We start from the raw sequence: 13,623 nt of genomic DNA on the forward strand, positions 1-13,623 counted from the left end.
AGCGCTGGGTCTTTTTTCATAGAAAAAGGTATTAACACATAAGCATCTGCAAATTGAAGCAACTCCTGGTTTTCTTGGAACAGTAAAATCGCATGCAGTGTCTCTGAGTTGGGATTCTGGTCTTTGTCAAAACCACCTAGATTGGAGGGAGGGTGAGGGTGAGGGAAAGATTGCTGAGTCTTTGTGCCTCTGTCTCAAAATAAGGTGAGAGAAATATATAGATACATAGCTGTCGATGTGCTCCTGTCTCTCTATATATGTATATATCTCTCCACGCGTATTTTGTGGGTGCGGGTGGGTTTGACGTGAACTGTCAAATTCCTTGTGCCCTGGCTTCATGGAGAAGAAGAAAATAGTTTCATTTGTACAAAAGAGTTCTATGTACAAGCGTTCATGACTTGGGTCTTTTTCCCCCCATTGTCGTTGGTTTTGTCTGTCCGTTTAATATAAATAATGCAGAGAAACAGCCAAGTTGGTGTCTGAGGGCCGGAGGTGCAGGTCCGAGTGCAGAGCTGCTCTTCCGGCTGTGCCCCTACACCAGGGTGTAGGACTTGGAGTAGGCCCCAGCCCCTTGTTTCTGAGATCTCCCTACGCCTGATGTGCTCATCTCGAGAAGTGAGTCCCTGGAGCCCCCCATTTTGGTGTGTGGGCCCCCGGGCCGCGGAGGCTCGGTGCTGGGGGCTGGAGGGGCAGCGCTGGGGGGAGCAGGGGGCTCAGCGGGGGCGGGACCGGATGCTGGGGGGGCCGTGCCCGCTGGGGGGGCTGGCATGGCCAGAGTCCTCTGAGGTAAGGTGGCTGTGGAGGCGGCGGCTGGGGCCCCTGGGTGCGGGAGGCCCAAGGGCTTGCTGGCAGGGTCCAGAGTCAGGTGCCGAGCCTGGGTGTGGTAGGTTCGAGCCACGTTCCGCATGGAGGCCTCTCGGGGTGGGACCACAGGACAGGGCTCACGCCCATCTGCCTTGCGGAAGAAGGCCTCCGACTTGGCATACAGGGGCAGGTTACAGTAGTCACCTGGAATCACAGAAGCAGAGGGCGTGAGAGGCAGAGCCTCTAGGGACCAACCTGTTCAACCAACTCCCTGCCCTCAATATCCTCCCTGGGCTGGCGTCGGAGACCGTCCACAGGACGGCCACAGAAGAATGAGGAAAGATCAATTACTTGACCTCTCTGGGCCTTAGTTTACTCATCTGTGAAATGGGGATAATCATATTTCCTACAGGATTACTCAAGAAGTGAATAAGATCAAGTAGAGGAAGTTTCTTGGTACAGTGGCTGGCACACATAGCCGCTGATCAATAAAATTGATACTTATTGTTAAATGATCACTGTGGGCGGCTGTTCAGCTTCAGCTGGTAGAGAGCTCACTTCTGAGGACCAGAATTTCTCAACAGAGTGCTAGCCATCAGAAAGCTTTCTTTATCCTGGGAAGGAAAGGGCTGTCGCTCCCTGTCGCTTCCCCACATTGAACTGATTCTGCCCTTTGAGGACCCACAGAGCAAGGCCTCCCCCTTTTTCCTATGCAGCCGTTCAGATGTCTGAGATCAGCTTCGTGTCCCCCCTCCCTCTCCCTGGCCTCCTCTTCTTCCAGAGGAATGTCTCCATATCCTGACCCCTCTGCCCTTGCATGACCCTCTCCTGCGACCATGCCTCTGTGCTGTTCACTGTCCTGTGAACTCCCCTTAGATGACCTCATTCAGTCCCCACTACCCTTGTATTTTACAAGTGAGGAAATTGAGGTTCAGAGAGATTAAGTAACTTGTCAAAATTCACACAGCTGGAAGGGGTGGGGGTTCCATTCAGGGCTGCTCGTCTCCTAAATCCTGACTGCCTGTTACCCAGGCTCTTCTCTAGATGACCATGTTACCGTGGCCACTTGGCAAGGCCAGTACCGACCAGACCAAACTAATGGTTTGACAACCTGGGCCTTGTGTGCTATGGCCCCGACACATGCCGATGGACTCTACCTCATATATCCCTTCTTTATTCTAGACCTGCCCCACCAACCCCAAGGGACATATGCTCTGCCTAGTCCCCTGAAGTCAGACTAGGTCACTGGCCACCATGGGCTGAGCTGCCAGGATTGCCCCTTTGGGTCTGAATTAAGTTCACCCAGCACTGAGACCAATGGCCATTGGGCAGCTGACCCCATAGGCTTCTCTTTCCATCCTGACATAGCTTCTGATTAAGGGAATGATCACTACTTAATGAGAACCTACAGTGTGCCAGGTCTGTATACTATTTCTAATGGTCATCACAGCAATGAAAAGTATATGCTATCATTTGCATTTTACAAATAAGGAAGTTGGGCAGGTTGACCCAGGACATGGACCCTGATTTGCTTGCTCCCAAGTCCTTGTTTTCGTACTTCCCTACAATGCCAAGGAGCCCCGCTGAGTTGGCAGGACCAGATGCTGTTAAGGCTAGGCCTAGCCAGTGCCCACTGGGCTCAGGGGCAGGGGACGGCAAGGGAAGTGGTCTGGGCACTCACTCTTGCTGGCCCGGTGAGGGATGGGCACCGCCACGTTTTTGCCCCGGTCTGCATCCTGGGGCTTGGGCGGGGAGGCAGTGAAGCGGCAGATGCCGGGCTCTGAGGGTGTGCTCATGGACGTCATGCTGTCGGCATTCTCGTTGGTGCCCGTAGTCATCTGGTCCGAGGAGCTGTCAGAGATGAAGCACTCAGTGATCTCGAACTTGGCGTGCTGCAGCTGCTCCTCCAGCTTGGCATGCTCATAGGCCCGGGCCAGCTCCTCATAGGTGGAAGAAGCACTCTCTGTGGACACCATGCTGTTCCGTCCTTTGTCTGGGGAGAAGAAAGGCATAGAGTTAAGAAACAACAAGTGGGTTACGGGAAGAAGGGTGTACACGAGATGAGACTGAGCTGTTCCCCTCCCCCTGACCCCAGCAGCCATCTGAAAGCATGGCCATAGATGTACCAGGCTCCGAAGACCCTGCTCCCCACCCCCTCCCTGTGAAGGCAGTGGTGCTGGCAGAATTGGGCTCTTTGGCTAATGAAGGGCAAACACCTTTCATTTCTTGAAAATAAGCAACTACCCAGAATACTCAGCCCTTTCTCCAACCAATGTCATGTGCACTGTTTTCTCTGACATTTTGGGGGAAAACAACTTGCAGTCCTTGACCAGGTGAGCTCAGTAAGGTCCAGTGTTTTCATCATATCTACACAGTGAGTCAGTGACCAGCTGGGAAGGAAACTGACCTGTGTCTCGGCCCCCAGGGCTGGGGAATAGGAGTCGGGAAAGTGGAAGGTGGAGCTGGGTGTGGGGGAACTGGGAGAGTGACCAGGACACAGGCAGGGCCCCAGTCTCACCTGTGTCCTGCGAGAGACTTGCGCTGTAGCTGTCACTTTCAGTGACAGTGACACCGTGCTGGGAGCCCACAGTGCGCCAGTCAGAGGTGAGGGTGCGGGCGGGCGTGGAGGCCTGGCACTTGGTTAGAGTCCACTGGCTTGAGTACCGGTTCCGGGTACTGTGGGCTGACTTCACATTCTTCCTGGACACAGGATCTACACGAAGGAGGCAAGAGCGAGCACTCTCAAGCTGAGGGCACCTGGGCTTGGGCAGAGAGGGCGGCAGGGAGCAAGGGAGGAGGCAGAAGCAGCCAAAGAACTCCCTTGGGAATGCTGGGCATGTGGCCTTTTCTGACCATACAGCTGGCCCCCAAGGAGAGGAGCGAGAGTGTCTAGGCATGGGGACAGTGGGCGGCATCCTGGTTTTCTCTGCCTACCCCATCTTTTCCTTCAGCCTGGGAAGAATGCCACCTCTAATCCTGCTGCAACTATCCTCTTCAGTCCTTGATGTATTCTAGTCTTACATCCAGAGTTACAGTGCTAGAGGCAGAAGGCCTTGAGGGCAAGAACATCCAACCCTCTCAACATTTTTCGGTAAGGAAGCCAAGGCTCAGAGATATAAAGTTTGTTATGTTCCCAAGGTCACACAGCAAGTCTGCAGTGAAGGTGTCCAGACCGTAACGCCAGTGCTCTTTCCATTCTCCCACGCTGTTCCTCCCACTTTTCTATCATTACTGTTTTTTATATCACCAATGCCCCATGCTGTGCCCAAGACACACTGTTTGGGAAGAGGGCTGTTTCCCTGGGGGTCATGCATACTGGTGCCTGGCCGGATATCAGACATATCGATGAGGGGTCCTGTGCTCTGGATGAGGGCTGGGTGGTGCAAGGAGACACCAGTACAGAAGCTCTGTGGGTTGACAGCTTGACTAAATTCAGCATCCGCCACAGGGATGGTGGCTTTGTCATCTCCTGGGGGGAAAAGAACAATCAATAGGACTCCTTCCCTTGGGCGCCATCTTTAATTCCCAAATGTCTCTTTGTCTTTATCCAATGCTGAGGCCTAGGAAGGCCAGGATAATTCTCTCTTAGAGAAAGAAACAACCCTTGAGAGAAACTGCAATGCATTCAAGTTTGTTGAGTTGTCGACAGGGCTTCAGTTAGAACCCTGGGCAAGGCTGTGAGGGCTGGTGGTAGCCCTTTGTGTGCTGTGGCTGGGGAAGCACACTCAGAGCAGGACAGAGAGCTTGTGGCTCCTGCTACTCACCCAGCTGCTTGATACCTTCTTTGTCTTCAATTAACAGCTGGACCCTGGGGATGTCGATGTGTAGCCGCGGGCCCTGGGGTGGCCCCTTCACGGGGGTGTCAAAGCTTCGATTGTTCTTGCTGTGGGGAGAAGGGCTAGAGGTGGGTGACTCAGCAGCCATAAGGGATGGGGGAGGAGTTTTAGAGGCTTGGTGGGGTGGGGGTGGGGTGGGGGTGGGGGCTGGGGGTGGGGGGGAGGAAGAGAAGAGGGAGAGGAAGCAGCTCTATGAAACCCACCTTATCAACATTTCTGCCAAGCTTTTTGCATCTGCAAAACAGTAGAAAGAGAGGCTGGGTGAGAATGGAGTTTGAGTAGGAGCAGAATTGGAAGAGGTGTGGGGACAAGGTGGGAGAATTCCCTAAATTGGGGCCCAGTCTGGTCTCCTGGGAAGAAGAGAGAGGAATGTAAGGAGCCCTAAAACAGTCTAAAACATGATAAGGTCTCACTGTTTCCAATTCAGGATTTGACTCAGGTCTGTTTTCATTTCCTCAGAGTTTTATTTAATACAAAGGTCCTTCCCAAAGAAGAGGGTCTATAAAGAACTCCATTTGCTTCCTGAATTAACTTTAATTAAACAAGACACCAGAACAGGTTGGAAGTGGGCATGAATGGTAGGTCTATCCTTTGTTCTCTGTTTGGGAGAGGAGAGAGTGGAAGATGGAATAGAGGTGGCCAATGGGTAGCCCCAGATGACTATCAACCAAAAGGCTTCACTTCCTCCTCTAGAGCATCTATTCCTTAAAAAAATCCATGGATGGGTTTGGGCCCCCTGTTTTATTTCAGAGTGTCCTTGAATAGAATTAGGACTCTCAGGTTAGACATTGGTGAGAGAGGAGAAGCAAAGGTCCTGGTTAATCCATTAGACTGCTGATAACTGAGAATGATCTGTCAGAGTGAGTCTAGTTGCATGCATTCATCCAAGCCCCCAACTACCACCCATTCACCCATTCATTACTAGTCCTAATATGTGTTACTCCACCCATCCAACTATTCACACACTTAACTACTCACCCATCTAACTGTTCATCCATCATCCATCAATTTAACTACCCAGTCATCCATCTATTCAACCATCAACCCATCCAACTATCTCTCCAACCATCTATCCAATTATGCATTCATCTATTCAACCATTCCATCTATCAATCTAAATATATATCTATATATCCAAGCATCCATTCAATCATCAATATATACAATCATCCATTTATCCAACCAACCATTCATTTACTCATTGAACCAGCTATCCATCTACCTATCCATCCATCCATCCACTTCTCCACCCATCTATCCATACAACCATCATCCATTTAATTATCTATCAGTCAAACCTTTTATTCAACTATTCTTCCAACCATCCTTCTATCTATACATCCTTCCATCCAACCATCCAATCAACTATCTAATCATCCAATCAATCATCTAACCACTCATCCATCCAATTATCCAACCAACCAGCCAATCACCCATTCATTCATCTATTCACCCATCTAACAACCATCCAGCCATCCTTTGAACCATCCATTCATCCAACTCCTAAATACCCTATGCAGTGTTAGTCATTCCCTCTTCTATGCTATCATTGCATCCTGGCTTCTCATATTAGAACATGAACTCTGTAAGGGCATGGATTGTTTCTTCTCCATTTGTCTTTTTATCTCCAATATCTGGCAGTATCTACAATACAGCAAATACTCAATAGTGATGAACATTTATTAAGCAACTAGCAGGTGCCAGACACTATACAAATCAAGGTAAATCAGACCCATTCATCCCAGGCTGCACTATTGGGCAATGGGACAGGGAATGCTATTCAAAATATTTAAAAACTGATGTGGCATAGAAACTGTCCAGTCATAACTGAGCAAGGTCCTGGAAAACACCTGCATGATAGTCACCAGTGGCAGGGTCCTAGAAAAGTCACAAGGATCCTGTGGGAGAGAATGGTAAATATGGAGTGAAGGGAGCAAGATCTATTTACCACCAACGTGGACATGTTTAAATCTTTCAATAAGCAATATGGCTTTACCAGTGTGAATCTCTAAAATCAGCCCTGGTTAGGTCAGGCACAACGTCCTGGGGGCAGAAAGGAGGGAGCAGTGAACACTAAGGAGGTTTTAGGAGGTTAGAGAGGCAGCTCTCTTCTCAAGGGGTAACAGGCACTCTCTCTTCCCCTGCTGTGAGCCAGGGCAGGTGGCCAGTGGGGCTGAGGGTCAACACCCCTGCTCAGGAAGCCCATGGGAAGGAGACCTCCCCACCTCGGAGCCGCTTCAGCCGCTTCTCCTTCCTCTTCTTCCGTACAATGAAGAGCAGAGCCACCCCCAGCGTGGCCAGGATGACTGGGCAGCCAATGGTGAACAGCTTCTTCACGTCGTCCCCCTCACCTTGAGCAGACTTGATGGGAGGGATGGTGCCTGAGTGGGTTGAAGACAGGAGTAATGTGTCCCCTATGAGTTGGGTGCTATGCAGATTCCCATGAGCGGGAGAGCCCTTTGACCTTTCTTGCTGCCCTTGTTCTCACTCTGAGCTCCACTTCCTGATGCAGAGCTCTGCCCTTCTCCTCTGCTCCCACAAATTCTGGTCCCATTAGGATAGCTATGAACAGTTGGGTAGTTTTATACTACATTTTGATATTGATGACTCCTGAGCCTGTTTTAACATCATCCCCAAATCTCTCAGAGTCTCTTGCCTGTTGGAGTTCAGCGTTCATTCCTAAAGGGTGGCATGATGGGCTAGAGTCCCACACCCAGCTGGTAAGGTAGGGAGGGGAAGGAGAGACGGTGAAAATCTCAATTAGAGAGTAGTCAGGGCAGTGGGATCCTGGGTTCTCTTCCCCAGGTGAAGACAAAAGCCACTAGAAACCTTGCATCTTTTCCGTGATCCCCACTCCCATGGGCAGGGTCTGCTGGCCTCGGGTCCCTGCAGTGAGCAGTGACAGTTTCCTGCTGACAGGGCCTCTGCCAGGCACTGGTCTTTCCTGTTCCAAAGCCTCACCTAAGAGTTCTCTCCTTCACGAAGCCTTTCCTGTTTGAGGTCATCCCCTTCTGGTACCACTTTGTTCTGTTTCCTTACCACCCAGGTAGACTTAATGTAGCTTGTGGCCACTGGTCCCTGTGAGTGCAGCCTTCTGTACACCTTTAATGTATGTGTGCCCACACGTGCGTGCATGTGTTCATATGTGCATGTGTGAGCACATGCATTAGTGCTCACCAGATATCCATGTGTTCGCCTAGACTTCCCAGTTTCCTGGCAGTTAGATTAGAACTGTGTGACTAGTTCTGGACAACAGGAGGTCAATAAAGTCATGAGTATCCCCTCCTTGATATACATTAAGAACTGGTGTGCTTAGGTCCTGACCAGTTGGCTAAGTGGTAGAGCATGGGCCCAGTATATGGATGTCCCGGGTTTGATTCCTAGTCACAGTACACAGGAGAAGTGACCATCTGCTTCTCCACCCCCCCTTCTCTCTCTCTCTCTCTCTCTCTCTCTCTCTCTCTTCCTCTTCTGTAGGCAGGGCTTGGTTGGAGCAAGTTGACCCTGGGCACTGAGAATGGCTCCATGGCCTGCCTAAGGCGCTAAAATAGCTCAGTTGCTGAGCAACTACCCCAGATGAGCAGAGCATTGCCCGCCCGGTTTGGGGCTTGCATGGTGGATCCCGGTCGGGGCTCCTGTGGAAGTCTATATTTCTGCCTCCCTGCTTCTTACTTAAAAAAAATTTAAAAAGCCTGACCAGATGGTGTCACAGTGGATAGAGCGTTGGACTGGGATGCAGAAACACCCAGGTTCGAGACCCCGAGGTCGCCAGCTTGAGCGTGGGCTCATCTGGTTTGAGCAAAGCTTACCAGCTTGGACTCAAGGTCGATGGCTTGAGCAGGGGTTTGCTCTGTCTGCTGAAGGCCCACAGTCAAGGTACATATGAGAAAGCAATCAATGAACAACTAAGGTGTCACAATGAAAAACTAATGATTGATGCTTCTTATCTCTCTCTGTTCCTGTCTGTCTGTCCCTGTCAATCCCTCTCTCTGACTCTCTCTCTGTCTCTGTTAAAAAAAAAAAAAGAACTGGAGATGATGACGTCAGAGTAATGGCGGGGTAGGAAGCGATACCGATAAATCTCCCCCAAAACTCAACAAGATCTTCAACCAGAAACAGAAAAACCTATCCTTGGATCCTCCAGATGTTTCGCAATACACCCGAAGGTATGGTCGAGTGAAAAATTGGCTAAATATATAACCAAACCCCGAAGGAAATAGGGAGTAAGAAATGCTCCACCTTCCTCACTAACCTAAACAGGGCGGCTTTCACTGGGAACTGAGAATATAGAAACTAAGGCGGCAAAGGGGGTGAATAGATCCAGGCCGCAGCACAAATGGCCGAACCAGGCTGTGGCATGGAGATCCAAGCCGAGGAAAAACTGTTCCTGTGGCAACCCGGGCAATACAAGCTAACACTCGCGCCAAACCCAGACAAAGAAAGACAAGTGGGGCAGCCATTTTCCCCGATCCCCTGGTCAGCGCGTGCAGATAGTGGGCAAGAGATTCCTTCCAAAGCCCTGGGAGTGGGCGCCTGTGTTATCCCACAGAAAGGCAGAGTCAGGCCTTTGTGTAGGCCGAAAGCGGAATCTCCGGACCGCCCCAGCACCCTGAAAAAGCTGAAAGCTGAGCATGGGGAGGGAGTGAGAACTAATTCCAATGCTGGAACTTTTCTGTGCGGGTGGAGGTTTCACTCAGAGGGTGAGGCGGCCGGCCTGATATCCTGGTCTGTGCATGCAGATAGTGAGCGAGAGATTCCTCCGAGTGCCTCGGCAGTGTGCGCCCATGTTATCCCACAGAGGAGCAGAGTCAGGGGCCTTTGTGTGGGCCAAAAGCGGAATCCTGGGCCGCCCCAGCGCCTTGAAAAAGCCGCGCATGGGGACGGAGCGAGAGCCAATTCCAACACTGGAACTTTTCCATGCAGATGAGGGTTTCACTCAGAGTGTGAGACTGCCGGCCTGATATCCTGGTCTGTGCGCGCAGATAGTGAGCGAGAGTTTCCTCCAAGCGCCCCGGGAGTGGGAGCCTGCCCGTGTCACCAGACAGAGTGGCAGAGCCAGAGGTCTTTGAGTGGGCGGAAGCCCCACCTGATTATGCTAGCAGCTCTGACTGACTGAACCTTACCCAGAGCCCTGTGCAGAGTGGGAATAGAGTGGGGAGTTGCCAGCTCTTTGAACCTCTTACTATCCAGGTAGAGGCAGCAGCAACCCCATAGCTGGATTATCAGGCTATTAATTGATGAAGGAAAGACTAGGAGAAAGGCTCCAGGAACACGGACTCTCTCACTGGTGGAGCCTATAAATGCTAATGAGCCTCGACTGCCAACGAGACTAAAGCACAATACATGACATCGCCATAGAGACTTATCAACTGCAAACCTCTACCTGAGCATGCCAAAGGGGCAGAACTCGGGGTACAGAGTCACCGACCAGGAAGAGGGAGAGAAAAGAAAAAGCAAGAAGATAACCTCTCAGAATCAAGAATAATCCGCAGACTTTATAACCTATCCCATTTTATTATATTTGTTCGTTTGTTTCTCTTATCTTCATTCTTGATATTTTTTTTCCTCCTCCAATTTGGTTGATTAACTCTCTGCCGGTCTTACTTTCTCCTCTCCTTGAACTACACTACCCATAAGTGTTACATCTCCCATTATCTTTTCTTTCCTCTTCCTTTCTCTCTAAGAGGGTTGCACTCCAAAATCCTTAACTCTCTCTCTCTCTCCTCTTTTTTCTTTTTTCTTCTTTTAGTGGTTCCCTCTTTTTTTTCTCTTTCTTTCTTTCTTTTCTCCCTCTATATTGGTTTCTTCCTTTCTCCTTTATGTCTCCTCTCATTCAAACCTCAATAACGAACAAATTATCTTATCCGGGACTCAAACTTATGTTTGTGGCATTTTGGGGCTTTTTTTACTTCACCTTTTTAACTCACTAGCAGTGCTCTCATCCCTGGCTCTCCATTTTATCTAGTTCTTGTTCCACTAAATACAATAGTAATTTTTAAATTTGTCCCCCCACTTTCCTGTTTCCCTCTTATTCCTCTCATCTTAACTCTTAGTCAACCAACACCTAAAAGCAAATAATTTTATTCTTGACCCAAATTTTTTCCTTATTTGCTTTTTGTGGGTCCATACCCCCTTCTTTTTTCTTTTTTTTTTTGCCCCTTTATTATTTTTCCCCAATTCAGGCCCTCCATTACAGGCATTGTTTGTTCTATTTAATACAATATAATTCACAGTTCACCACAAGATTTTCTTAAGAAAGAGGGGAGAGGAAAGGAGAGGAAAAAAGGAGGGGGGGAAATAATTTCCTTTTTTTAAAATTTTTATTTTATTTTATTTTTCTTTATTTCATTATTAATTTTTTTTAAAAACAACTCTTCGATTTTTTATTTTTTAACTTTTTATTATTTATTAAATCTCATTAATACTATCAACAAAACCACCCTCAGATGTCATTAAGGAAGAGAAAATCGAATATCATGGATACAAACGAAAGAGAGGTAACACAGCTAGATGAGGAAAAATCTATGGAGAAAAAATTTAATATATTGGAAACCTTGGAGCTAAATGACAGAGAATTCCAGAAAAAAATCCTAAAAATCCTCCAAGATATACAAGAAAACACAGAAAGGCAATTTAGGGAGCTCAGAAAACAACTCAATGAACACAAGAATATATTTCCAAGGAAATTGAAACTATAAAAACAAATCAAACAGAGATGAAAAACTCAATTCAGGAGCTGAAAAACGAGGTAACAAGCTTAGCTAATAGAACAGGCCAGATAGAAGAGAGGATTAGTGAAATAGAAGACAAGCAACTTGAGGCACAACAGAGAGAAGAGACTCAAAAACTAAAAAAAATGAGATAGCCCTACAAGAATTATCTGACTCCATCAAAAAGAATAACACAAGAATAATAGGTATATCAGAGGGAGAAGAGAGAGAAAATGGAATGGAGAACATACTCAAACAAATAATAGATGAGAACTTCCCAAGCCTGTGGAAAGAACTAAAGCCTCAAATTCAAGAAGCAAACAGAACTCCGAGTTATCTTAACCCCAACAAACCTACTCCAAAGCACATCATAATGAAATTGGCACAATCCAACAGCAAAGAAAAAATTCTCAAGGCAGCCAGGGAAAAGAAAAATACAACATATAAAGGAAGGCCCATTAGATTATCATCAGATTTCTCAGCAGAAACTCTACAAGCTAGAAGAGAGTGGACCCCAATATTTAAAGTCCTGAAAGAGAGGAACTTTCAGCCACGAATACTATACCCATCAAAGCTATCCTTCAAATATGAAGGAGAAATAAAAACATTCACAGATACAGAAAAGATGAGGGAATTTATCATCAGAAAACCCCCACTTCAGGAATTACTAAAGGGGGTTCTCCAATCAGATACAAAGAACAACAACAACAAAAAAAACAAAGCCACAAGTAAAAGCTCCAAGAAGAACATAATAAAACCAAATTTAAACTGTGACAATAACAAAAAGAAAGGGGGGGGAGAGGACAGAGATTAACAGTAGCAAAGGACGATGGAGTGCAAAAGTACTCACAAAATAGTATGCTACAATGAACAGGGTAGGAACCCTTTTCATTACTTAAAGGTAACCACCATTGAAAAAACCACCACAGAAGCACATGAGATAAAAAAAATAGCAACAGAGGAAAGATGTATGGAATACAACCAAATAAAAACAAAAGATAGAAAAACGAAAGAGAAGGATCAAACAAGACACAAAACTAACAGAAAGCAATATATAAAATGGCAATAGGGAACTCACAAGTGTCAACAATTACACTAAATGTAAACGGATTAAACTCACCAATAAAAAGGCACAGAGTAGCAGAATGGATTAAAAAAGAAAATCCAACTGTATGCTGCCTACAGGAAACTCATCTAAGTAACAAGGATAAAAACAAATTCAAAGTGAAATGCTGGAAAACAATACTCCCAGCAAATAACATCCAAAAAAAAGCAGGTGTAGCAATACTCATATTGGATAATGCTGACTACAAGACAGCAAAAGTACTCAGAGACAAAAATGGCCATTTCATAATGGCTAAGGGGACACTGAATCAAGAAGACATAACAATTCTTAATATATATGCACCAAACCAAGGAGCACCAAAATATATAAGACAGCTACTTATTGACCTTAAAACAAAAACTGACAAAAATACAATCATACTTGGAGACCTCAATACACTGCTGACGGCTCTAGATCGGTCATCCAAACAGAGAATCAACAAAGATATAGTGGCCTTAAACAAAACACTAGAGCACCTGGATATGATAGACATCTACAGGACATTTCATCCCAAAGTGACTGAGTATACTTTTTTCTCCAGTGTACATGGATCATTCTCAAGAACTGACCATATGTTGGGCCACAAAAACAACATCAGCAAATTCAGAAAAATCGAAGTTGTACTAAGCATATTTTCTGATCATAAAGCCTTGAAACTAGAATTCAACTGCAAAAAAGAGGAAAAAAATCCCACAAAAATGTGGAAACTAAATAACATACTTTAAAAAAATGAATGGGTCAAAGAAGAAACAAGTGCAGAGATCAAAAGATATATACAGACTAATGAAAATGACAATACGACATATCAGAATCTATGGGATGCAGCAAAAGCAGTGATAAGAGGGAAGTTCATATCGCTTCAGGCATATATGAACAAACAAGAGAGAGCCCAAGTGAACCACTTAACTTCACACCTTAAGGAACTAGAAAAAGAAGAACAAAGACAACCCAAAACCAGCCGAAGAAAGGAGATAATAAAAATCAGAGCAGAAATAAATGAAATAGAGAACAGAAAAACTATAGAAAAAATTAATAGAACAAGGAGCTGGTTCTTTGAAAAGATCAACAAAATTGACAAACCCTTGGCAAGACTTACCAAGGAAAAAAGAGAAAGAACTCATATAAACAAAATACAAAATGAAAGAGGAGAAATCACCACGGACACCGT

At 46.7% G+C, this 13,623-nt stretch overlaps 1 protein-coding gene across 2 annotated transcripts in view; it reads right to left on the reverse strand.

Moving 5' to 3' along the window:
• The window catches only part of DSCAML1 (DS cell adhesion molecule like 1), a 400,280-nt gene continuing 386,657 nt past the window's right edge, over positions 1–13,623 (reverse strand). For both annotated transcript variants that reach the window (XM_066245669.1, XM_066245662.1), the window contains 7 exons: positions 6,866–7,021; positions 4,844–4,874; positions 4,569–4,687; positions 4,121–4,273; positions 3,323–3,517; positions 2,486–2,797; positions 1–1,008 (listed from right to left, as the gene is read on the reverse strand). In XM_066245669.1, the coding sequence (XP_066101766.1) occupies positions 533–1,008; positions 2,486–2,797; positions 3,323–3,517; positions 4,121–4,273; positions 4,569–4,687; positions 4,844–4,874; positions 6,866–7,021 (1,442 nt within the window). In that variant the 3' untranslated portion in view covers positions 1–532. The remainder of the gene's footprint in view (positions 1,009–2,485; positions 2,798–3,322; positions 3,518–4,120; positions 4,274–4,568; positions 4,688–4,843; positions 4,875–6,865; positions 7,022–13,623) is intronic.

Source organism: Saccopteryx bilineata, chromosome 1, assembly GCF_036850765.1.
Source record: "Saccopteryx bilineata isolate mSacBil1 chromosome 1, mSacBil1_pri_phased_curated, whole genome shotgun sequence".
Taxonomy (NCBI): Eukaryota; Metazoa; Chordata; class Mammalia; order Chiroptera; family Emballonuridae; genus Saccopteryx; species Saccopteryx bilineata.